We start from the raw sequence: 25,651 nt of genomic DNA, 5'->3' as shown, positions 1-25,651 counted from the left end.
TCAAAAATCCTCCAGAGTTGCTGAATTAAACCAACTCTAGTGCTTTAAATATTACAACTTTTATCATTAATATCCTATGGCAGTCTTCTCACCGTGACTTTTCTCCAAGTACCGTAGCACCACCACCCGTTGTCCGTAACACATCCTTTTATCTTGTGACAATACGACCCCTACACTCTCCACCATTATACCCCAGTTACGCAGAGGCATTATGGCCTTTTATCAAGTCCAGTCTCCTATTGTTCCCGATTGTGAGGTGGTTAAGATAAGCTGCTAGCTGAGGAGGAAGACATGCTTCTTGTTGTCATTGTTGGAGGGGTCGTGTGGTTCATATTTGGCTGCTGTTATGGATGATTCGCATGTGTGAGTTGATAATACAAACAATTTTGGTGTGGATCGTGGGTCGAGTATAATCAGACTGCAAATAAGACGTGCAAGTCTTTTCCTCATAACCACAGGAGAGGCTTACTTTAGACTGGCAGACAAAGCCCAATGAGACACAGGAAGATTGGAGAGAAAAAAAAGGCTCTTGCTTTTTGATGGCACTCCACTGTGTTCTCTCACTGAATTTCATTTAATTTCGAGATGATGTGCCGGCTATTACATGAAGTATATCAGTCTTCAATCAAAAATATTTTGTCTGGCTCTTACTCCGCTATTGAACGCTCGTTACCGGTCCGCTTTTTCATTGTGTTCTTTCATCAGTAATGGCGTATTGAGTGAAAACAACCATCACAAAGAGATAAAACACCGCATACGAGGTGCACTTTCTCATAGGTGCTTAATAGTCACACAAAAATGTGTACACTTAGTCTTACAATGCAATTATGAGAAAATGGCTTCATTGTTCGCCGGGGAAAATAGAGGAGAGTTATTAAGGTATCAGATAGTTAGATTGTAATTTAGTTTGAGAGAAACGTTTTAATTTCTTTTATATTAAACTTGATAGAAGAAGGTATCTGATAATTTCATTCTGTAAATCAAATTTTTCCATGCAGTTTAATTATCTTGGAATTAATTTGCCCCACAGGCAAAACTATTATCATATAAACTATAACGGTACAGAGTTTCAAGTGACATGTTCAGATTATTAATTATTTTGATTAATTATTCATTTTTAATTATTAATTGTCGTACAAGTGTAAGTTAAGCAGTTGAAAATTAATGGTAAAACAAATATATTAATATGTTAAAAAAAAATAAAGGAAATACTACTACTAAACTAAAAACTAATAAAGGAAATAAATAAATACATGAAAATAAAGGAAATAAATAGGAAATAAAGGAAATACTACTACTAAACTAAATACTACTACTAAATTAAATACTTTCAATGACAAATCCTCATTCGTAATAAATGCCACCAATATTACCCAACCTTTTCAATATTATTTTTAATTTGATATATTTTAAAAATTCCTCCTTGACTGCATGACAAATTACGTGAGACTCCAAGTTGAAAACGTTTGAACTTGAAATGTATCTTTCGTGACACCTGACCAAGAAATTTATCTGATGCAGCTCGTACCATGTACTCAAGAATATGTTATGACAAATATTTAAACATACCACACTCATACTTTAAAACAATATACCTCTGCAGGTTGCTAGTATATGGCTATATAGTTAGCGGCTATCTAGCAGTTAATGTGAGAAGCTAACACAGAAGGTTACGGGTTCTTTCTTCATCCAATAAAAAAGTGATTCATTGTGACATGCATGATTACTATCAATTATTATTATTATTATTATTATTATTATTATTATTATTATTATTATTGTTATTATTATTATTATTATATACATCAGTCTGCTAATTGAGAAAACATAATGATAAACACTACATAACATAATAATAAAAAAAATAGATATTTTTCAGTACATTTCATGCCATGCTCCTGACAGATATTTTTTTATCCAATTACAGCAACTGGATAGGCAAACATTACAAATTTAAACAAGACGGCCAAGCCTTTATTTTATTCTTTTGTGTAGCCACTACTCACCCCTTGTTAGTATGCTGTTGCCAGTCAATAGAATAAAGCAGTTGTTGTAGAAAGCAGTGTTCAAAACAATGGCAACATCTTGTGTGCAATAATACATTTTGATCCCCAGTGCTTGCTCATATAGGGTCACTTTGGGCAAGTTGTGACATTCACTCTGGATGGTCTCCACCCAATAGCAGCAATGCAAAAGATGGCTGTCACAAAAAAAAAATAATAATGATTTTTTTTTCTCCCCTTCTAACTACCCGTTACGAATAATGAGAGTCAAACTGTCTGCATTTAAGCTTTGAATGCAATATTTCTTTTTTTGAAGGACCAGGCAAAACCCTTGCACACAATAAAGAGCTGTCAGAATTATTCCTTTTCCTCTCAAAGCTGTAGAAGACTTTTAGTGAAACCAATCCTCTCCTACCATCACGCCGAGGGCGCAAGGATTAGCGCTATTGTCTTAATTGATCTCATTATCTCATGCAACCTATTTAATGCTTTCCGCTTGTTAATGCATCTCGTGATATCGCTGGAATTAGCTCAATTTGACAGACAGTATTATTGTTTAGGTTTTTTTTTTTTTTTTTTTTTTTTTTGAAATGAGCTCCTGCTGATTGCTGCAGAAAAACTATGCTCATCTCCTGAGGCTGATTAGGACTATACAACACGATAAGTATACAATACAGTTCATAAAGTGACAAGATAGTGTAACTGTACTGCATTATACAAGTTATCTATAGAGTTGTATGTCCCTGTGCTGTAGATATAACTAATCATAAGACAGTAACTTATCTTCAGTGTCACAATGCGCCAAGAGCGATAAAATGTGAATATTTCTGTTTCGTTTTACAGGACACAGAAATCCTCAACACAGCCGTCCTCACCGGCCGTACAGTCGCTGTGCCCGTAAAGGTTGTCACCGTGGGAACAGACGGAGCGGTCTCGGATGTAACCGAGTCGGTGGAATGCAGGTCAACTGATGAGCAAGTTATTAAGGTGTGTGGCAGCTTGTGTACTTTGAACGCCGTTATTTATTTCTTGCACTGAACAGTTTTTATTTATCTATTTATTTATTTATTTATTTATTTATTTATTTATTTATTTATTTTTTCATGGTCATTTTTTCATGGTCATTTTGTGCAAGAGATGAATATACTGTATTTAACAGAAATGATGGGAGTAAGTCTTAGACATGAGGAATAATAACAGGGTTACATTACCTAGATTGTTTTGTTGTAAAAAAAATATATATATATATATATATATATATATATATATATATATATATATATATATATATATGTATATGTATGTATATATATATATATATATATATATATATATATATATATATATATATATATATCATCAAAATTAACTGAGATTTTTATAAAGGTACATTTTGAAATCCACTCATGTACCAAAAATCTTTTCTTGCCTAATAGAAACACAAGGAGTTCTCTTTTTGTAGATGGCACATATGGAAATGAATGCATATCCTAATTTTTTTGACAGATCCTGCGCTCCGAAGTATATGTAGTAGTTGTAGTTTTAAGTAGACATGCCTCTGTGTGAGATTTAAGTGTGCCACATTTAACTCTTTAAGTGCCGTTGAAGTGAACTGTCATCAACTGGAACCCTAACAAGGAGCGCCATTGACGGAAATTGTCGTTTTTTTTTGTTGTTGTTTTTTTTATTATTATTATTTTTTAAATGGGTGAAGAAGAGCCCTGGTCAACTCTGGTTTAATCATTAAGATGGGAAAGTAAATGAATGAATGAATAAATAAATAAATAAATAAATACATAAATATGGCAATGCAACATTGGGTCTTTGATGGGTGACATCACCATGAACATAGCGGTTCTTTGGGAATTCGATTGTTACAAGCAGCTTGTGATTGATACAATTGTTTGTCACGAGTGTCACAAAATAGAGCAAAGATGACAGAAATTGTTTAGAAGAATGAAGTTAAGTTTTAGTTAAGTTCAAAATATAAGCGATGACATAATGTATGTACATGCAAACAAAACTAAATACAAATACAACTACAAAATAGCTTTCAAATATTCAGCAGTCACTGTTGTGCGTAAAATCGATCTTTTCTCAAGAAGTTTTTTTTTTCCTGCATTTTTTGGGTCCGTAATAGGTGAACTGGGTGAAACCAGCCCATGTACTACTGCTCATTACTAAAACATTGAATGAGAGAACCAATTTTTTTTTTTTTTTTGGTGACGAATAAAGACGGTCCAATCTTTCATGTGGTAGTTTCTGTGTTTACGTAAAACACCATATATATTGAACTACATCAATTTTTCACTTCAAAACCAAAAATGTTCCTCCCACTGGGTCTTTTTAACCGTCTACGTCAATATGTGAGCATTTTAGTCTAGTGTGAGCTGAATAATTTCACAACCCTTGGCTGAGCTCTTCCAGTGCCCTTCTAGCATGTTTGCAGACAAGGAGTTACTGTTTAGCGTATCAGAGAGAAGCCACAGCTCTCTCACAGGGTTTAATCATCCACTGAAGTGTAACACTACACACAATGACAGTGACCTTGCTATCCTTCATTTAAAATCTCACTTGCATATATACTTAAGCTCTGTCAGCGGATTAATTACATTGTGTTCATATCTCTGAGCTGCTGAATATCTAATTGCAAGGATAAGATACGCTTAGTCAAATAATCAAGTTGAATATTGGCTTAGCAGTTGAGGCTATATTTTGTATATATAAATCCAATGTTAAGTCAGTCGAGCCCCTTTTCTTATGTGACCAGCTGACTCAGGCTCAGGTCCACAAAGAAGCAGAACGAAACCAGTATAGCTAAAGGCTACTGTCGTCCTCAGTATGACACGTACATAATTTTAGCGATCAAAATGTCAATTTTCAAACTTAAACTTCTTAAAGTCTTTTGTGTTAAGCACAATAATCATTCTGTCAGAAGCGCAACATAACCAGTGGGTGGAAGCGAAGGTGTCAGTTTAATTCTTCCATGCTGTGACACCATCTCCGAGTAAATCTGCCAAATTTTATGCAGAGAAGACAGATGACAGTCTCGCTGACACCCGTTTGTTCCAAACATTTGTGAATGGTGTCCAAATGACGACGGCGTTGTTTGAAATGAACTGACAAATCAAATTGTTGCACAGATTGTTAAATATTTGACTGCAGATTTTGGCAGAGGGAAGGAATGTCTGGTAGGGAGATTCTGTTGTTTTGAAGACACCTGTGATGTTGTGTATTGTATGTCTTCATACTGGAAGTACATCTGAGAAAATCAACCAACTGGTTAGAGTTCAAATTCATCCCACCACTCACCAATTTAGCTTGAGCTTATGTTTTTCCTTCTAGTGGGATCAGACACGTCTGTTTCTTTTCCCAGCTCCATCTGCCGTGTTGGACGGTAGTCGTCGTTCTTGCCATGATATCATCCTGCGCACACAAACAGACCGCACACATTTTCACGTGCGCGTTTTTCCATCCCTCCGCTTTCAAGGTGTCGGAGAGATGCGACTACGTGTACGTGAACGGGAAAGAGACGCGAGGAAAGAGCAAGGTGATGCTCAACTTCACCTACAGCTTCCTGAGTGCACAGCTGGAGATGAGCGTGTGGATGCCCCGCCTCCCCTTGCTCATCGACGTGGCTGACCCTGAACTCAATCAAGTCAAGGGCTGGAGGGTTCCTGCCGCTGTGGGACAAAAGAGGTAATCGACACTTGCTGAGTTAAATTGTTTGTGTTTCTGAATGAATTAGAAAGAATTGGATTTCCAGAATTGTTTAGTTGTATTTTCCTCTGAATATGGTTTGTTTTACATCTGCATTTATTGAACAAAAGGCTTCTTTAGACTAGTTCATTGGCCTTGTCTCCTAACTCGTTCAATCCCAAAAACATGTAAAAACGTTTTTAGCACTTTGTCCTTCCCTCCCAAAAACGTGTTTGCACGTTTTTTTTGTTTTGTTTTTTAAAAAGCAAGAGCATACAGAAGGCTTTGATGCAGCTTCTGACATGAAGAGGTGGCTTAAAGAAATGGTAGTTATTGCGGCCAGCAGGTGGCAGCAGAGTATAAGAGATCAGCAAAGGCAAGCTCTTTGTGCCAGTGTTTTTACTGGGAATGTGAATACGGACGAAATGTAGCTATATTCTAATGCTAATTGCTGCAAAACTGAAACAGGTACAAATACACTTTTTTTCCTGATGAAAACCGAGACTATAATATTTCTTTTGTTTTGTTTTCTTTTGTTCCATGTTTTTATAGCAATAGAACAGAATATTCAGTGGGCCTTGCAAAATCAGTCAAAATCCAACAAAACAGCCGGAAGCAAAAGGAGTTGCTTCAGTGACAATGGCTGAGAGTGAATGAGCTAAAAGGCAGTAAATAAATCACAAAACAAAATAATACAAAGGGAGCTCTTCTTCGCCCTTTCTTTTTGAGTGTCTGACCACAACTGTATGCACCTTGAGACCGCCAACAGGTCACAGGTGGAACAGCAGACTACCTCCAGGACTTTGACATTTTGGTCTAAGACTTCCATCCATTTGTCGTCTGAAGTGTTTATTCTCACTATGACAGTGATTTTCAATATGTGGTATGAGCACCACTCGTGGTAAATGAAAGAATCAGTGAATTGAATGCTTGATTTGTGAATAATGCAGTCTTAAGATGTTTTTTTTTGTCATGTTACAATAGTGTAATTGCACTTCCACAACAGTAGGTGGTTTTTGTTTTGTTTTGTTTTTTCAGGCAAATGATGGATGTCAGATTTTTTTTCTTAAGTCGCGGGGATAAATTATTGATGCATGAAATGTTTTCGTCTTCCTCTTGGGGGCGCTAGTTGAAAATAATTGTGAACCACTGGCATAATGTTATATATAGTGTAGCAGCAGCTACAACTTTTTTTTTAATCCAGTTCGGTACATTTGTTAAGTACTGTTCAGTTTTTCCGTCTTATAAATGTTACATTGTTTTTGTTTAGGTGGTACTTGATGTGAAATAGTGAAAAGTTTATTTTAAATTGAAAAAAAACAATTTAGAAAATAAATATTCATTATTATTATTATTATTATTATTATTATTATTATTATTATCATAATTATTGTGGTATAGTGTGTTTTGTGTGTAATATTAAACAATGTAAAAGAATTTATTACAGCTATGGTTGTGTGTTTTTATCTAATAAAGTTAAGTTGAACTGAGTTGAATAGAAAATTGTAAATTGTGGAATTTTAATTTTCATGAAGATTTTTCGAGTATTTATTACGTATGTTTCTTCATGGTTGACTTGTGCAAATGTAGTTGTTGAACAGTGAAGCACCCATTATTGTAGCTTTTACAGCTATTGTAGGTTTTACCCTGTCAAAGAGCCCCAATGATTTTTGCGTGTCCATTGGCCAAGCTTTTAACGTTTTCATTTTGTATAATTGGCCAATTAGAATGCTCAGTTAACCAGTACCAGTAGCCAGACAGCACAGACCTCTAAAAATACATAAAATCTAGAAAAGAACTCCTCTATGAAATGTATTAATGTATTTTTTTATGTTGATTCTTTATATTCTCATTGATCTTTGGGAGTAAAATAAAATAGTTTCACTAGGACAGACATTAAACTAATATATCACATTATATTGCTATTTTTAATTGCTGCAGACCCCACTGGAGGGCACTCTAACACAAATACAGCCCCCCTAACCCCACCCTCCCTTGCCCAACGCTGATCAGGGATTACATCAGGGCATTTAGGTTGCATACAAGTCCATGTGCCGAAGAACAACCCATAAACAGATCATCTCATGCTACATATGTGCACCTTATGCTCACAAATGTCTCATTTAACCCTCGGAATCTGTGACCAGTTTACTCGGTGCCCCCAACATGACCTGACCTCAGGCGTAAATCGTACCTCGGTTTCGGCTACTATGATGTGGAGAAGATGCTGAGCCCCGGTTATAGGACTTAAGCCAAGCGATAGCACCACAGCATGTTAACCTGCCTGTTTTTCTGCTCAACTGGCTGTGACTCGTTAGACCTAATGGAAAGTGTCGCCGTCATCCCCCACATCAGCACTTCGCCGACCCCCACCCCAGCCAACTGATAGCGAGAGAGTACCAGATTGCAGACAGAACAGAACCTCAAATGCCATCATTTTAACTATTCCTAATACCCATATTTACATATTTTTACTAGGGGTGTCCAAATTAGTGCATTCATTTTGAGTTAATTTAAAGTTCCTTTAACACCACTAATTTTTATATTGCACGATTAATGCACTGCCCCTTACTTGGAAAGCTAGTAATGGGGTAGTCACAATGCAGCAGATACCAAATTTAGCAGTAATAAATGTAATAATAATACATATATTTGTGGAGACTGGGGTCAAGTTGTGTTTTGCAATTTTAAAAATGTGCAGAATGTCAAAAGTTACTTCATATTAACTCATTCCCTCCCAGCCATTTTCACAGAAGCAATCCCGTTCGCTCCCGGCTGTTTTACTGGATTTTGACTGATTTTGCCAGGCCCACAGAATATTGTTCTATTGCTATAAAGGCATGGATCCTATGAAAAGAAAGATTAAAGTCTCTTCTTTCATCAGGAAAAAAAAGTGTTTCTATCTGTTTCCGTTTTGCAGCAATTAGCATTAGAAGAGAGCTAAGTTTCATCAGTTTTCACAAATCTATTCAAAATTGTAAGTAATTGAGCTTTTTTTCTACATGGCCCTGGTTGATCTCCTTTGCTCTGCTGCCACCTGCTGGCCGTTTGTGTACTAACTACCATTTCTGCAACCGTTCTTTGCAGTTGAGAGGCTGCATCAAAGCCTTCTGTATGCTCTAGCATAGAAAAAACAACAAAAAAACGTATAAATACGTCTTTGGGACACTTAGAGCATTAAAAAAACGTATTTACACGTTATTGGGACCAAATGAGCTAAAGATTAGATAACTCTTAATGGAAAGAAAATTCCATCTAGTGGCAGAAAAATGACCACAAATCAATATTACACTTGTTTCTTACAATACAGTACATCTTTTTCATTTTAACTCAATTTTATGAATTATCATGAAATTACCGTGTGACCCAATGACTAAAAGATGCAGCCATATTTCTACTACAGATATAAAATTTGTGATTAATCGTCAGCTAACTATTGAAGTCATGCGATTAATTACGATTACAAATTGTAATCGTCTGGTACCCCTAATTTTTACACATTTATACTATAAACCAAAGTTGTAGGCTGTCAAAATTTTCATGATTAAATAGTGAGGATAAGCGGTGGATGGTTAAAATGGCCATTGTAGGTCTTTGTGACAAAAAAAAAAAAAACTATAGGAAAAAAAAATGTCTCAAGGAACACAGTGTTTGGCTTTCTAAACATTTTTTTCCCGTCTTGCAAAGTGTACATGCCACAAACAGAATAAATGACAGAGAAATTGCAAAATATTAGGTGCCCTTTAGAACAAAATGAGAATGCAAGCACAGCTGCAGGTTGTCTCTTGAAGCTGTTTTTAATAGATTTTTGAAAATAGCGAAAGGCCTCTGACTTTTGGGTGGTCAGAATTGCAGCCAGCACCGCAACGGAGCAGAGCGGCTTTGACTGTAATAATGCCACAGAAGCTAAAGGACGTGTATCCCTTGGAAAAACAACCTTTGACATACTGTACTTTGTGTATATTCAGGTACAACGAGAAGGATGACGACGAAACGGCCGAGGAGAGGACCGACAACTCCTGCGTAGCTCAGTACCAAAGCACCACGCTGCAAGTTCTGACACATTTTGTGTCCGAAAGTGACGAAATCCAAGACACCGCCGACGAGGATGAGCAAGGCCAGCAGAACTTCCTGTTAGGCAGCGACTGGCAGGTGGACGTGACGCAACTGGTGAAGGACTCGCTCAGGCTGGAGGACTCGAAGATTGCTCAATTGTGGGAGGGGCAAGTCGTAATTGGACGAAGTGCTGGATTGACCAAAATACAGGTAGTGTGGACGTTTTCTTGAAATGTCACTTGGAGTATTTTAGACATGTTTTTTTTATTAGTTACTGGACATTTAGCACATAACGTCATATCAGTTTCTGATATGTGTAATATGTGTGGTTGCATGGCCACCAAAAGCCTGAAGGGGGTCTCATACAGGGTGCCATGCAAGCAATAACCACCACCGTATCTGAGCATCCATTATCCAAACTGTCACCATAGCAAAAAATAAATAAATAAATAAGGGGTGATTGATGTTGTATTATGTAATTAAGTAAAAATAGATGTTTGCAAATGTGTTATTTTGATTAAACACAGAAGATATTCAATCTTCTTTCAAGAAGGACTACAGAAATCAGTGAACAATTACTGTTAACTCATTTGCTCCCAATAAAATGTAAATACGTTTTTTTTTATGTTCTAAGTGTCCCAAAGACGTATTTCTGTTTTGTCACAGCTTTTTTTTTTATTCTAGAGCATACAGAAGGCTTTTATGCAGTCTCTCAACTGCAAAGAACGGTTGCAGAAATGGTAGTTATTACACAAACGGCCAGCAGGTGGCAGCAGAGCAAAGGAGATCAACCAGAGCCCTGTAGAAAAAAAGCTCAATTACTTACAATTTTTAATAGATTTGTGAAAACTGATGAAACTTAGCTCTCTTCTAATGCTAATTGCTGCAAACGGAAACAGATAGAAACGTACTTTTTTTTTCCCCCCAATAGAACACAATAATCTATGGGCCTTGCAAAATCAGTCAAAATCCAGTAAAACAGCCGGGAGCGAACGGGACTGCTTCTGTGAAAATGGCTGGGAGTGAATGAGTTAATATGCTGAAATCAGAGGATTTGGACCATTTTTAATTAAAAAATGGCTCCAAACCTCGATTATTGAAATATTTGTCAGCTCTACAGTTTTTTTTTTTTTTACTAAAATTAATTATTTTTAGTTATAATTAAGTAATCTGATTGTATTTTAGTTTTGATCCAATTTTAGTCGACAAAATAAAGAGCAATTTTAGTCAACTAAACTGACAATTTAGTCAATTTTCCTTCATCATATGTTTCTACTTTTATACAGAAAATTATAACACACCTATTTGTAACTGTTAGTTTAACACGCAATGTCATGACTGTGTTTTGTGTGGGGCAATGGTTATGTTTAAGTCATGCAAGGGTTATGTTTGGGTCATGAATGTGCTTTGTTTGGGGTGTGATGCAATCAGCATGTAACAGCAACTAGTTTCAACTGGTAAGAAGCTATGTGAAGTCAGGAACCTTTAATCTCTTTATCTGGTCAACAGCCAATCAGATAATTCCATGTCAGTCCTGTTAGCCACATATCCGGCCACAGCCAATCAGATCCATTCTCTGTCGATATAAGTCTGACAGAGAAGTGTGTTGGTGCCGATTTATTCCTCTGTCCATCTGGCCACCTGCTCATCTGCTCGTCGGCCCAAGTTAGTTCCATGCCTGCCTCTGGATCCATGATGCCTTCTCGTTGTTTCTGGTCTAGTCAAGTGTTAAACTCTTATTTGTGTCTGCGCTTTTGGGATCTAACCCCAGAACATAACACGCAAGACACGTTTAACACAACGGTTTCGTTGTGTCAGTGAAACATGTTGACCTGACGATAATATTCCGTCTTAAAACTTTCAGTCTTCACCTAAATTTGACAAAAGTGCATAAATGCCTGAGATTAATCTTACACTGAATGTAAACATGTTTGAACATTAAAAAAAAACGTTATTTGCTCTCTGTTGTTACAAACAAAGGATACTTTCTTTTTTCTAGTATTTACCAATGTAAAACAACGGTCGAAATAAGGTAGATTCGGGGTGGCCAAGTTGGGTCCTCGAGAGCCCCTATCCAGCCTGTTTTCCATGTTTCGCTCCACTAGCACACCTGATTCATGATCGGGATCATTATCAGGCTTCTGCAAAGCTTGCTGATTAGCTGATGATTAGATTCAGCTGCGCTGAAGGTGGGAGACATGGAAAACTGGCTGGATAGGGGCTCTCGAGGACCCAACTTGGCCACCCCTGATAGATAAACTTGGGCCCAGTTTGCAAAATGTAATTCTCAGACCTGTCCAGACAGTGTATTTTCTTTGTAAGTAGGAGTAAGCAAGTGTTGTTCCGTATCTTGCAGGTACTGTCTCCTCTGACATCATTGGTCCTGGCTGAGAGGACAATCAGGGTGCTGGATGATAAAGTGAGTGTGACAGAGCTGGGGGTGCAGTTGGTGTCTGGACTCTCGCTGTCCCTGCACCTCAGCCCAGGGAGCAACAGCGCCATTGTCGCCACGGCGACCACACAGGAAGTCATTGAAGCGGCCCAACAGGTAGAGCTTTTGTTTTATTTTTTATTCAGTGTGATTGTAGTGAGAGCAGAAGAATGCATTCGGTACAGTATGTACTGTATTGGGAGTGAACCGTTCTTTATGTCTGCTAACAAGTTCAAGTCGTGGTAATTAAAGCTGTGTTTTTATTTTTATTCTCATGATTAACTTTACATTGGGACTCCTTCCCTTTGATTTGCATATACAACCAGCGAACGTCTCTGTTATTGTGATCATTATAATTTCAAATGGCAGCAGGCAACTGACTTTTCCCTTGGAGAGAAAATAATATTCGTCTTCAGGAGATATTTTCTCCAATTTCCTTCTGTCTCATATAATTAGGATGCACTTGCAATTCACGATTTCCCCTTTCCTTGTATTTTTTTTTTTTTTTGACGCAATGTGCATATTATTGTGAGTTATTTTCAGAGTTTGTTTGCATACTGGGTTACTGAAGCCTTGGTGAGGGTTCAGATAAGTAGTTGCTGCCTCATCTTGTTTGTCCTATGCTATTATCTCCAAACTGTTCCAGTTATTTTATTTTTAATAGGGTTCCAAGATTCTACTTAACACCAACTTCTTGTTGATGTTAACCCTTTCGGACACAAGGAACCAAATTTGGAAATGTTGGATGCCTTAATTCTTATAAAGCAGTAGAATGGTTGAATTTTCCCCAAGCCAACGATAATGATGTAAAACACATAATTAAATATAATTATATGACACTAATATCACCTTCTCTGAGCAGTCATCTTATCATGGTGGGTGACAGAGGAAGGGTCTAATCGGCTCTTGGGATGTGGGATGTCAATCTTTTGTGGTAAAGGAGCAACTGAGCCGAAACGTGGTCGATCTACATTCCTTCCCTCAGCCATGGGTTGTGACCACAATAAAACAATCCCAGACACAAGTGCCACAAATGTTTCCTCTGGAGGATGTCCAGGCTGTCCCTTAGAAATAGGGTGAGAAGCTCAGTCATCCAGGAGGGCCTGAGAATCAAGCAGCTGCTCCTCCGCATGAAGTGGCTCGGGCATCTGGTTGGAATGCCTCCTGGTGAGTTGTTGTGGGCACAGCCCACTGGGATTAGGTCCCGGGTACGAGCCAGGACACGCTTGAGATACTATGTCTCCCAGCTCGTCTCGGAACACCTTGAACCTCCTCCGGAAGATCTGGACGAAGTGGCTGGGGAGAGGGAAATCTGGGCTTCCCTGCTTAAGCTGCTAACCCTGCGACCTGACCCTGGATACGTGCAAGAAAATGGATGGATAAATCCTAATATCAGTACCCTACCGCTTACTTGAAGTAAGCTGCGATAGGCTCCAGTAAAGGGGTACTTCATTTATATAACTCTTTTCCACCTCAAAGCACTTTACTTTTGACTACACATTCACCTACTGATGAAACAGCATAATAAGCAACTGGGGGTTCAGTACCTTGCTCAAGGATACTTCGACGTGGTCACAATGGCATGGGATCGAACCCACGACTTCTGGGGTGTGAGACGACCACTGAGCCATGCCATGCAAAGTGTACAAATATGTGGCATAGACGATTGTTGGATTATGTGTTTACATGTGTAGTCAAAAGGGTACATTTGTAACAAAACTAAAAATCCCTCCGTTATTTCCCTAGGAGTCCTTCATCAGTGCCTGGCTGCAGTTTAGCGATGGCTCCATGACTCCACTCGAGAATTACAACCCAGCCCACTTCACCCTGACAGCCACCTCGCTGGACGAGCGGGTGGTGACGGTGCAGCGCAATGCGGCTTGGAGTTGGCCGGTGATCGTGGCCAAGGGCGAAGGTCAAGGCTTGCTTGTGCGCATTGAAATGAGCATGTCCGAGATGTGCCAGAATGGAAAGAGGCGCCCCAATTTGGCCACTGGGATGGCCAACGTACAGGTGAGGTTTGGCGGACCCGAGGAGCTGTCTAAACATTCGGGAGAGCGGCGTACACGGCCCAACACGCCTTATTATGGCGGATCCATCTCTGATATGGAAACTGGGCTAATTAACCGTGGAGCTACTACCATCAGGGGTCACGTCCCGGCGAGGGTCAACGGCGGGCGCCTGTCGGCAGACACTGGGAAAAAAATCCAAAGTGAATTCTCCGACTATCCGGACCAGGTTGAGCACCCGCGTAGTCGCAGCACTGACGACGATCTGCCGACCCGAAGGGCCATGACTGACCTGGAGATCGGGATGTACGCCCTGTTGGGGGTCTTCTGCCTGGCCATCCTCGTATTCCTCATCAACTGCATCTCTTACACGTACAAGTACCGAAGTAAGCACCTGTCTCTGGAGGCCACGGAGACCATGCCCCATTCCCATGACTGGGTTTGGTTGGGCCAAGAGGAGGGGCTATGCCTGCAGCAACAGCAACTGGACGAGCTGGGCGCCACCCCCGAGGAAGGTAGCCAACTGCTCAACGGAGGCGCACAGCATGGGAATACCAGCACGGGAGGATGTCGAGATCCCAGAAGTGAGTCGCTTAACTCCCCGACAACCAAGAGAAAGCGAGTGAAATTCACCACTTTTTCCAACATCAAATCCAGTAATGGATGTCCCGTCCTGAGCCCATTAGCGTTAATGCAAACCAGCGAGATCAAGTGGGTTTGTCCGGACATTGAGCTCGGGGACTCGAAGGATCTTAGGAACTACATGGAAAAGTTGAATGAGAACGCTATCAAGAACATTGTTTAGAAGCCGGTCGGTGATTCAGTGAACTTAAGTGAAACTCACCTGAATGCCTTCAGAATGAAGACGGGGAAGTTGAAGGACAGAAGTTGATGAAGCAACCAGACGTTGGCTCTCGTGTTTCACCGTATCTCACTCACGCACTGTGGCTGCAACTTTGGACCTGTGACAGCCCCGAGAAAAGGAAGAGCGACTGACCACGATAAATTATTCGCCACAGCGCCACCACAAAAGACAAAATGTGAACTTGATATTCTTGCTTATCTTAAATGTTTGTTCTTTGTATTTAATTGCGGTTCCGTTTCATATTCTGTGCGTCCTGTACTTTGCTTTGTTTTCTTTTGATATCATCATCTTTTCATTGTATTGTTTGTGTTCTGCTTGCTTTTGCAGAGTTGCTGTATGCCCTGTACTGCAAATCGGCAATTATAGATTATTGAAATTTTCTACCTATATAAATGCAAAAGTTTTATTTAGCGGTATTCTATGTACAGTAAGAATTTGTATGAATATGTTTTCTTCGGTTTTTGCTTTGTCTCCAGAAACCAGGTCAATGCATGGCGTGAAGGAGGAATGTGTGTTGGATCTGGTACCTGGAATGACCGTGTGTAGATAAGGAATAGCCCTTGGGACATGTCAGTACAGTCATATTGCAGTCAAACATTGTAAAAAAACAAAAAAAACAAAAAAAAACCTGTGTTCTACTCTCCTTTATATACCGATTCCCCTTTTGAATCTGTTGCTTCACTCATTTGAAGTCAACTAATTTGACTCATTTAATAGAATAAACCGATTATGATTTACTATCATAGACAATATCTTATTTATAATAATAAATCAGTCCGGTGTACCATCTGTATGGCCCGAGTTACACACTTAAAGAACTGTATGTGACATTTTGGATTCCTGAAAAACAGTCATGACAGCGAATAAACAAACAATCACTAACTGTGAAATGTGGCCTCGTCACTCATCTTGTCAAGCATGTGTCAAGCTCGTCCTTCCTAAATGAATCGTGTCTGAAGGTGACTCCTCTCCGTCACGCTGATGTGTGATTCATTGGCCTATCTATAATTTATCAGTCTGACCGCTTTTATTTTGGTTTGTTTACAATAATGTTTGCCAAGAAATATGAAGTTATACGAGTCATCAAAAAAACTGTCCAGTTTTGAAATTCTGGTCGCACTAACTGTATGAACCATTACAGTAAAATACAATGCTAAATAATATTGTTAAACTGTGAAAATGCTGAATATTGTGCGAGGGCTAACATTGCCGACTTTTAAAGTGGAAGGTTGGAATGAAGTCGAACCTCATAACCGCCATGAACCAATATTTGAAAATATCAAGTTTACCATAATCTAACCCAAGTATGAGCACAAAGTGCTGCTCAAGCGCTTGAAACTCTTGGAACCTTTACAGACAAGTAGTCTCTTTGCTGACTTTTATAGACGTTTTTCTTTCTCAAAGGGCAAACTAATTAGAGACGTCTTTCTTATTACATGTTAATGTGGCATTTCCCATGCAACTCACCTTGCCCCCTTTTATTATGGAACATACGAGTCGTGTATCATTGAGCTGAAGTGAACCCGAGGAATGAACAAACATTTTAGTTGACTATAAATCTAGCATTTTGTTATTTATTTTAGTCCAAGAATACATAATTTGATTCATCTTTGTCTAGTTTTAGTCAACAAGAATTGTCAACTTTTTGTCTATTTTTCTTCAGGACAATCATTTTAGCCTTGTATACTTTTGTCAGCAGATAATGTTGAACATTGCGGGTCTAAAATTATTTCACATAAAATTTCCTGTCATCTTTTTTATGAAAAACAACTTCACACACAATTACAGTATATGAAGTGGCTACTATTGCTCCATGCTACGAGTACGGATATAACGATAAAGGCAATATCTTGATATTAAAACTGCCCCAACATCGTTGTTGTCATGTTCACAATATTTAAAAGGAACACATCTGTTAAAAAAAAGTCAGGTTGATTTCCAATTGTGCAGTTCTAGCACCCTCTGGTTTATTAGTGCAATTTAATTTTCATTAGGGATGTTTTGGCCTTCTATGTGTAAAATCTATGCTAATTGTCAGATGAAGGTGAACCTAATTTGTTGGGAAGCGATCAATGTGTGCTTGCATTAGCAAGTAAGTGCCTCAATATTATTAGAGATTGTAGGTGGTTTATATGCATTGCTGTTATATGCAAAAGCACAATATTGTGGGTTTTTTTTTTTTTTTTTTTTTTTACAATATTGTGATCTTTTTTAACTATCGCCAACCCCCCACACACAATATCGTGATAATTATCGTATAGTGATGTTTGCATATCGTTACATCCCTAGCTACCAACTAGTAAGTATTAGTTAGCGGTCAGATTTACATTGTTGGAACGTTGTAGCCGTTAGATTAATGATATAACTATAAATATTATTGCTTAGTTCTTTGCATCACTATATGGAAAATTCCTTGATTGCTGTCAAGATCAGGCTGCAGTATTTTTGTTCCACTTGTTTTGACACATAAAGGGTTCACTTTGCTTGCAACTTAGTTCGAGAGTATTACAGAAAAAAAAAAATAATACTTTGGCAACTCTTGATCCCAACCTGTCTGCTGAACTCAAAATTCTGTCCCAGTTGCAAAGACATCCCCATCCTAAACTGCTGTCTCAATGTTCCTGTCTGAAACATCCCCCTTGCATTAGTTTCCTTCCAGTGTTAACCTTCCTCGACTCGTGCTCAGGCCTACATCACCAAACTGGCAGGTAGTCGACACGCTGACAACTCATCAGTTATAATGAATCAGACGGCCGTCACCGGTACAAACCATCGGCACACTGTTATCTACCTGTTCCACTGATTTCCCTGCTGTTGCTATACCAACACTCCTTAACCCATTGGACAAGGAAGCGTGTGTTGTCATTTAAGTGGACTCTCCAAACGAACTACACGCTTCACCGTGAGGCAGCAGAAGTGCATTACTGCTATTTTCTTCGTCTCTCCGAGTCAAGAGAGGAGCGCCAGAGTTAACAACAGTGGCATGGACTGTAATTCTATAACAGTCGTTGTTCATTAAGGGAAACAAAAGTCATTTTTAGCTGCACTCGTGGTGCCCCAGCTCCTCGTAGATTTGTTCCCAAACATGTTCCTGCACTCCACCAACTCACACTGAGAGCCACTTCTCATCTCTTCTGCTTACATTATCTCTGATGATATTTTTGTTTTTATTTCTGTTTTTTCCAGTGTCCTTTGGGAGGCCAGGGGGGTAATGATGTGTATTCTGGCCCCCCTTTGTGTGTAATAATAATGAGGACTTGTGTGTCTGGGTATTACGGCACAATGTCACACTGACAAGACCAGGCTGAAATTATTGCTTTGAATGGAGTTTTGTATTTAAACAAGGGGAAAGTTTAGGAATGAGACTTATAATACACAAATATGCTTATCTTTCATACTAAGCAGAGCTTTCAAATGATCGATTCCTTTTTTTTTTTGCCCGCCAAATTAAAAGAGCACCTGTAATGTGGAAATTTGTCCATCATTTTAAATCATTTGCTCCCAAAAACGTATAAATACGTTCGATTTTAAATGTTTTAAGTGTCCCAAAGACGTATTTATACGTTTTTTTTTAATGCTAGAGCATACAGAAGGCTTTGATGCAGCCTCTCAACTGCAAAGAATGGTTGAAGAAATGTTCTTACACTGTAACGGCCAGCAGGTGGCAGCAGACCAAAGGAGATCAACCAGGACCATGTTGAAAAAAAAGCTCATTTACTCACAATTCTAAATAGATTTGTGAATAATGATGATACTTAGGTATATTCTAATGCTAATTGCTGCAAAACGGAAACAGAAACATTTTTTTTCCTGATGAAAGAAGAGACTTTAATCTTTCTTTCTTTCTTTCTTTTCCATGTTTATATAGCAATAGAACACAATATTCTGTGGGCCTGGCAAAATCAGTCAAAATCTAGTAAAACAGCCGGGAGCGAAGGGGAATGACTGGGCGTGAATGAGTTAATATTATGACCTCTTAGAAAAAAATATATCTGTTGCACACGCTCCTCCTCTTTTTCCTAATCAGTTAATTACTTGCGTAATTTAAAATGAAAAAAAAATACCCCAATAGTTTGACATGAATATTCTGAATGTCAAATGTAAACATTTATTAAATGTTTTACTTTAATGCATGTAGCTGTTTATTGCTCAAACGCAACCTGTGCTACCTTTAACGTAATGAATCAAAATTAATAATGTGATTAATCTGCATTAATGTATAATTAATGCAATATTGAATTGTGATTAATTAGTTAACACTTTCACTTTGACAACGCTAATACTGAGCCATGTTTATGTTATTTTATTTATGTTACCTAAAGCAGCTCTTGTATTAGATGTAATTAGATTGTGTAAGGTGTACGAAATGGTGCATTGAGTATTTCTATTACTGGTAAATTGTCACATAGCGGTGCACTCGCCTTTGTTGCCAGTGGATGAGCTATTAATGGCTGTATTTTTTAGTTATTTTGAGGAAGCAATAAATTCACAGTGCTTTATAAGTTGTACTTTTTTTTTCCTCTGTTGTTTTTACACCAGTTTCAGTCAGTCTGCTCAGATTTTGTTCCAAAAAAACTAAAAGATAAGATGGATAGATACTGCCATTAAGCTTGAAAGAAACATAAAAAAGAAACATACTTATAAATGAAATCTTAAATGCCATTTTATTATGTTACTGTTTTCTATTCTCTCATACTGGCGCCAGATGTGTGGGGGTGTGCATGGCTGTGTGTGTGTGTGGGGGGGGGGTATTTTTTAAATTAAACCAGAATTTCTCTGTAGTCTCCGTTTGTGCAAATAGTCTGTTAATTATAGATAAGTTTTAATTACCGCATGTAAATTGGTCCGACAGAGTTATCAGTTCAATAATCTTCCTCATCACATTTTTTTTCTTCATGAGACTTTTTGCAAGGAATTGTGTTTTGACCAGACAAAAATGTCATCTAGTGTCAAAGCTAAATGTTATAACGTTTTAATTATTTGCTTCTGTAAGCTTTCCTCAGTAAACTCAAGCAGCAATAGGATATGTTTTATTGACTTTGTATTTATGCTTCAGGGCTCCACCTTTAGTATGAAGTGATGTTTGTATCTCTGCTTACCTTTTGGCCCAATTTCAGTATTTGTATGCAAACAAACTTAATATCCCCTTTAAGGTGAAATTTCTGCTTCCTACACAAAATATTGCAAGGACAACATTTCTTTCTGTTAAGTAGGCGGTAGCGTGCGTTTGCGTTTGGAGTTGCGGATCAGAAATTATTGGCCTGTCTTTTTCCCGCCTGTAGAAATGATAAGGATAAACAATGCCAACGGGAAGATGCCTCTTGAGGGGAGAAAATATTTGAACTTTTTGTTTTCCGAACAAAAGGATTTCTTCGCAAACAAGTCGAATTTGTGTTCCTGCGACGGAAGAGCTACAAAATGACAGAATCTGCATTTCATTGAATTGTGAGATGTATCAGTTTTTTTGTTTTTGTTTTTGTCAAGTATTCCTGTATCTAGTTATCACAGTTCCATGTCATACATTGCAGCGATTTGTTGCAACTTAAACAAACCAGAGAAAATATACTGCCATATTTGCATATTTCCTCAAATCTGTGGAGTATTGTTAGTTAGCTATATGCACCTTAATTGCACATTTTTATCAGTTTAATTCATCACTTTCAAATTCGGGCAAAAGCCCCAAAAGTTAAAGAATGACAGAGTATACATATATAAATAAATAAATAAATAAATACACTTTGTCCAAGATAAATTTCCAAATATTTTTTTACCATTAAATTGACCTATAACCTGTAAACAAATCTTTAAAATAATAATAATAATAATGATAATAATAATAATAATTAATAATAAGTAAGTAAATAAAAAAATAACAAAATAAATAAGCTTTGTCCAAGATAAGTTTCTAAATATTTTTTACCATTAAATTGACCTATAACCTGAAAAAAATCTTTAAAATAATAATAATAATAATAATAATAATAATAATAAGTAAATAAATAAATAAATAAACTTAGTCCAAGATAAATTTCTAAATATTTTTTACCATTAAATTGACCTATAACCTGGAAAAAATCTTTAAAATAATAATAATAATAATAATAATAATAATAATAATAATAATAATAGTCTTTTCAAGAGGAGAAGTAATAAATAAATGATATAGAATAAATGCAATTAAATGCAATATGCAAATAAATAAATAAATAAATAAAACTTTCCAATTCCTTTCCGAGCTGTATCCAGGGCTGGACTGGCCAGCTGGCATACAGGGCAGACGCCTGGTGGGCTGGCATCTTTTGGGGCCGATTCGGTGCCATTTAGTTTTTAAATTTTCCTCCATTTTACCCACAATTTAGAGAGAGATCAGCCCATTAATCCACTTATTATAATATAGACAACAAACCAGCCAGGGGTGGTCAGGAAACTTGTCTGAATACAAATTTGTCATGCTTGTATTATGACAAACAATGACCTCAGTTAGATGTGTCCATGTCCCAATACTTTTGCCAATTCTTACAGCATGCTCGTGAGAAAAGAGGCTCCGTGTTTAATGTCCCGTTTCAAATTGATCAGATGGTGGGTGTCCCTTCCCTTCAAAATGTCAAGTCTGCTCATCTTGATGTTGCCTTATTGATTTATCAAATTATAGGCTGTCTATGAGAGGTGACAAGCAACATTAGCACTAAATTGAGAGGGAGGACATTGTATTTTTCATGGCACCGGATGCCTTTTGCGCCAATCACTAAAACACCCTCGTTTGCATTCTTGCTTTCTACATTTCATACACTCACTGATTGTTTCTTGAAGACAATCCTGCTGGTGTTTACGACTCTTAAGTTTAAACATTTTTGCATGTGTGTGATTTGTATGTTGGTGGATATATTAACTCCTTTATCTTAATGGTGGCAGCGTGCTTGTTAGTTCTCACTCTGCCATTAAACATTCGTTTGCGGTCTTTTGCATTATGTCAAGGACCTTTTACCTCCCTCCCCCTCTCTAACAAATCCGATGTACGATAGGAACCGTGAAGTTTATTGAAAGGCAAATAGAGTGTTACATGACAACAACTGCATTTTGGGGTTCCTTTTGTCATTAATGAGTGTTATAAAGATGGATGGTATCTATGTGAGTTTATTCAGTTGCCTCAATTTCACAGCTGAATGATTGATCTATATTAAATATAAAATGTGCATTAGAGAGAAAGAAAAACAGTGGCATCTGTTGGACTAATGAATCCCCTGCAAGTAATGAAGAGTTGCCTAACATGTGCCAGGTTTACATTTATCCGGGGACAAGTCGACGGCAGTGTGTCTGAAAGTGTGGCACGAGCACCACTGGTGGCACCCAGGCTCCCTCTAGTGGTACACCAAGAAAACGCTGAATTAAATCTATAAACCAGGGAGTATTTCAATAGAAAATTGTCTTTGCAATACTGTTATATGCACCCCACTTGTCTTAATACGGTATTCCTTAATGTTAAATTTGTGGAATATGAATTAAGCAGCAAAATCCGCCTGTTTTTAATCCATCTCAGGGGGCAGCCATTTCGCTACTTACTGACGACTAAAAATGACATCATAAAGGCTCAGGTAATGACCATCACATGACCAAACCCAGATAAACATGTCAATTGTGAAACAATATGTTTTTAACTTGACTTTCCATTTAAGATTCAATTCATCAAGAAGCGAATTCTCAACTCGCAGTGATTAATTAGCGGACCCAGATGTTATGCCCATTCCTAGCGATAACATAAAAAAAATGCAGTATCTAAGCCTCTTGATTCTTCACACTATGCTACTAAAGTTACATTTACTGTAAAAACTTTCTTTCTTTCTGGGTTTTTTTTTGTTTGTTTTTTAAGCCAAGAGCGTTCTCAGCAGGGAGGTTTGTTTGTTTCCTTCCAGACACCAAACGAAATGTGCTTCAAACCATCTGTCTGCCAGCGTAACGCAAGCCTCCTTCACACACCAGACAAGGAAACCAGCATTTGGGGACAAAATAAGACCAATTACGGAAGGGGGAGAAAAAATCGTTCTCATCCTTACCTCCGCGGAGTGCCAGTGCATCTCAGGTTGGTTTCCGACAGTAAATGTTGCATTTCACACACGCAGATGTGAACATAAGCACACTATACAGAAGTATAAGAGAAGAAACATACAATTATATGAAATGCTTGTGTGTATGATCATACTTTCCTCGTACATATTTTTTCCTAACTGTCGTGATTACCTGGAGCTTATGATTGACAGCAGGTATGGTGTGAATATATTGTGCTGTATGCATATTCATGGAGACTTACATAAATCCTTCCTTGATGGCAAAGTGATAAATCTTTCATTTATTGGCGTTTATCTATTAGCATTAATTAATCAACCAGTAGTCAGAGTTACTAATGTCCTATATGTATTAAATAATTTAACATTAGAGTAACACTGCAGTTTTTTTGTTTGTTTTTTTTATGTGTGTGTATAAAAGCTTATTGGTAGGCCATGTACGCTAGGCCTAATTTCAAAGAATTAGCTAACTTGTTGATGGACGATTTTCAACACATAGTGTGATGCGGGGGATAAAATAATAATATGCAGGGGTGAAAGTGCAGTTGTGTCGTAGTTTTGCCCGCAGTCGCGCTAGCTATCTTGCTCATCTTTCACTTCTCGCTGTCTTCTGTCTGGTTGAGAATCGCTGCCAGCAGCCGAAAGAATGATCTCATCTCCGTTTGAGATATTAGCGCATCCGTCGGCCGTGCACAAGTTCACCTGTTGTCTAGCTCACACTGATTGTTTTCTAATTCACTCGCATTGACGCCCTGATCCGCACCGCTAGGGGCGCACTTCAACGTGACGTCACACTGGAAGGGTCTATTTATTATTTTATTTATTCGTATTGCACTGAGTTCTGTCCACTGTGGCTTTATTTGTGTATATATATATATATATATATATATATATATATATATATATATATATATATATATATATATATATATATATATATATATATATACTGAAAATATAGTCCACCGCGGCTCCGTCTTCGTGTACTGTATTAGAGTGACGTCACGTCGTTGTGTGCATTCGTGCGTGCGCTGCAAACCAATTACCACCACGCTCATGAAGACGCTGATGCAAATCAAGTTTGTTGAACGCCACCCAGGGATGATGAAAGAATTTAGGTAACCCAGACTCACAGCAGGTGCGAGAAGAGACAGCAGGACCCTCCCAACCACATACAAGTACAGACGGTGCTGCTAGCCCTACTGTCTGCGTCGCGTGGGGAACAATTCAGGCAAATATAATAATAATAATAATAATAATAATAATAGTCTATCCAAGCTGCACTTCCTGTCATAAAGTGAAGCAACTGGGTGTCCAAGAAATTTAAAAAAAAAAAAGTCAATGTTTACGTTATCTTCAAAGTATATTCTATTTCACTGTGCACAATGTATAAAGTCATTTGGACTTATTTTTGTTGAGTTATGTAACTTATTTATATCCTTCAAGTAATGTTATGTTCTAAAGGAGTGCAAATTGAGCTTTTGCATTTAGATGTGAGAGAATAGGGAAAATATTATTAGGAGATGGAACTTGGAGTTACTGGTGTTTTATTTTTTTTTATTTTTCCTGTTATTTTGCACATAAGTGAAAAAAAAATAACATTTTCATGTATGCCTTCTTACAGTCATGTTACAGTATAAGTATAATGCAGTAACCTAATACATGTGGAAGACCTGTTGTGTTTTATTGTGTGTAATTGCACCAAAAGGAGGTTTGTTTGTTTGTTTTTTTTGTTTGCTTGTTTGTTTTTAATGTCAGTGGTTTGAGGAGGAATCAAACTCAAAAACAAAACAAAATTCTGTCAGTCAGGGAGTTCTGGCAAGAAATTCTAACCACTTTCACCCCTGATATTATGTTACTGTTATGTACGTGGATTATTAGAAGATACCAGTAGTCAAGTGGATGACTGAGAAAAACTGGTTCTATTCAACAGTGTTTACTTCTGTTGTTGTATTGGTGAGTTTTCTACTTCCTGTTTGTAATTCTCTCAAGCAACTCTCAACGGGCTCTTTGCATATACCCATTACTTCCTGAACTCAATACCACTCCTTCATTTCCTGTCTTTCATGATTGGAAAAGCTGATTAATCCAGGTGTGCCTGATTTCAGTATCCACAACGACGATGTCCAGACACACCTGGATTAATCAGTTGGTCCACTCATGAAGGACAGGAAACAAAGGAGTGGTATTAAATTCAAGAAGTAGTCGAGCTGGAGCCAATATTGACCAACTTTTTGTGGACAAAGCACTTTGATGTGAGTCTCATCTGTTTGTTCCTTTTGACAAAGAGGAGCACTGAACAAAAATATAGACTGCTACGTTAGCTTCTGCCTTTATTTGCGCCAGCTAGCTAGCTGACGACTAGCTAAGTTAGCTGCTTGTCACGGTCTCGTTTATAACATTACTTCAGTTCAGCCGTTGAATTCCAATTACAGATGTCTTGCAGTTAATCTTAAACAGTGAGATGCATGACGAGGAAAAGGATTAATAACGTCATTGAAATCCAAAATGTTGGGGTAATAGTTGTA

The 25,651-nt window shown here is 37.8% G+C and overlaps 1 protein-coding gene and 1 long non-coding RNA gene across 5 annotated transcripts in view; both read left to right on the top strand.

Annotated features, from left to right (window-relative positions):
* LOC144002473 (transmembrane protein 132C) overlaps positions 1-15,943 on the top strand; it is a 172,334-nt gene extending 156,391 nt beyond the window's left edge. For all 4 annotated transcript variants that reach the window (XM_077497744.1, XM_077497745.1, XM_077497743.1 and 1 more), the window contains 5 exons: positions 2,847-2,990; positions 5,494-5,702; positions 9,671-9,968; positions 12,115-12,306; positions 13,936-15,943. In XM_077497744.1, coding sequence (XP_077353870.1) covers positions 2,847-2,990; positions 5,494-5,702; positions 9,671-9,968; positions 12,115-12,306; positions 13,936-15,003 — 1,911 coding nt within the window. In that variant the 3' untranslated portion in view covers positions 15,004-15,943. The remainder of the gene's footprint in view (positions 1-2,846; positions 2,991-5,493; positions 5,703-9,670; positions 9,969-12,114; positions 12,307-13,935) is intronic.
* Positions 15,944-25,301: 9,358 nt separating this feature from the next.
* The window catches only part of LOC144002511 (uncharacterized), a 47,736-nt gene continuing 47,386 nt past the window's right edge, over positions 25,302-25,651 (top strand). The window contains exon 1 of the long non-coding RNA XR_013278760.1: positions 25,302-25,378. This is a non-coding gene — a long non-coding RNA (uncharacterized LOC144002511). The remainder of the gene's footprint in view (positions 25,379-25,651) is intronic.

The sequence above is a fragment of the Festucalex cinctus genome, chromosome 15, assembly GCF_051991245.1.
Source record: "Festucalex cinctus isolate MCC-2025b chromosome 15, RoL_Fcin_1.0, whole genome shotgun sequence".
Classification (NCBI taxonomy): Eukaryota; Metazoa; Chordata; class Actinopteri; order Syngnathiformes; family Syngnathidae; genus Festucalex; species Festucalex cinctus.
This window is presented reverse-complemented; position numbering and strand designations above follow the sequence as displayed.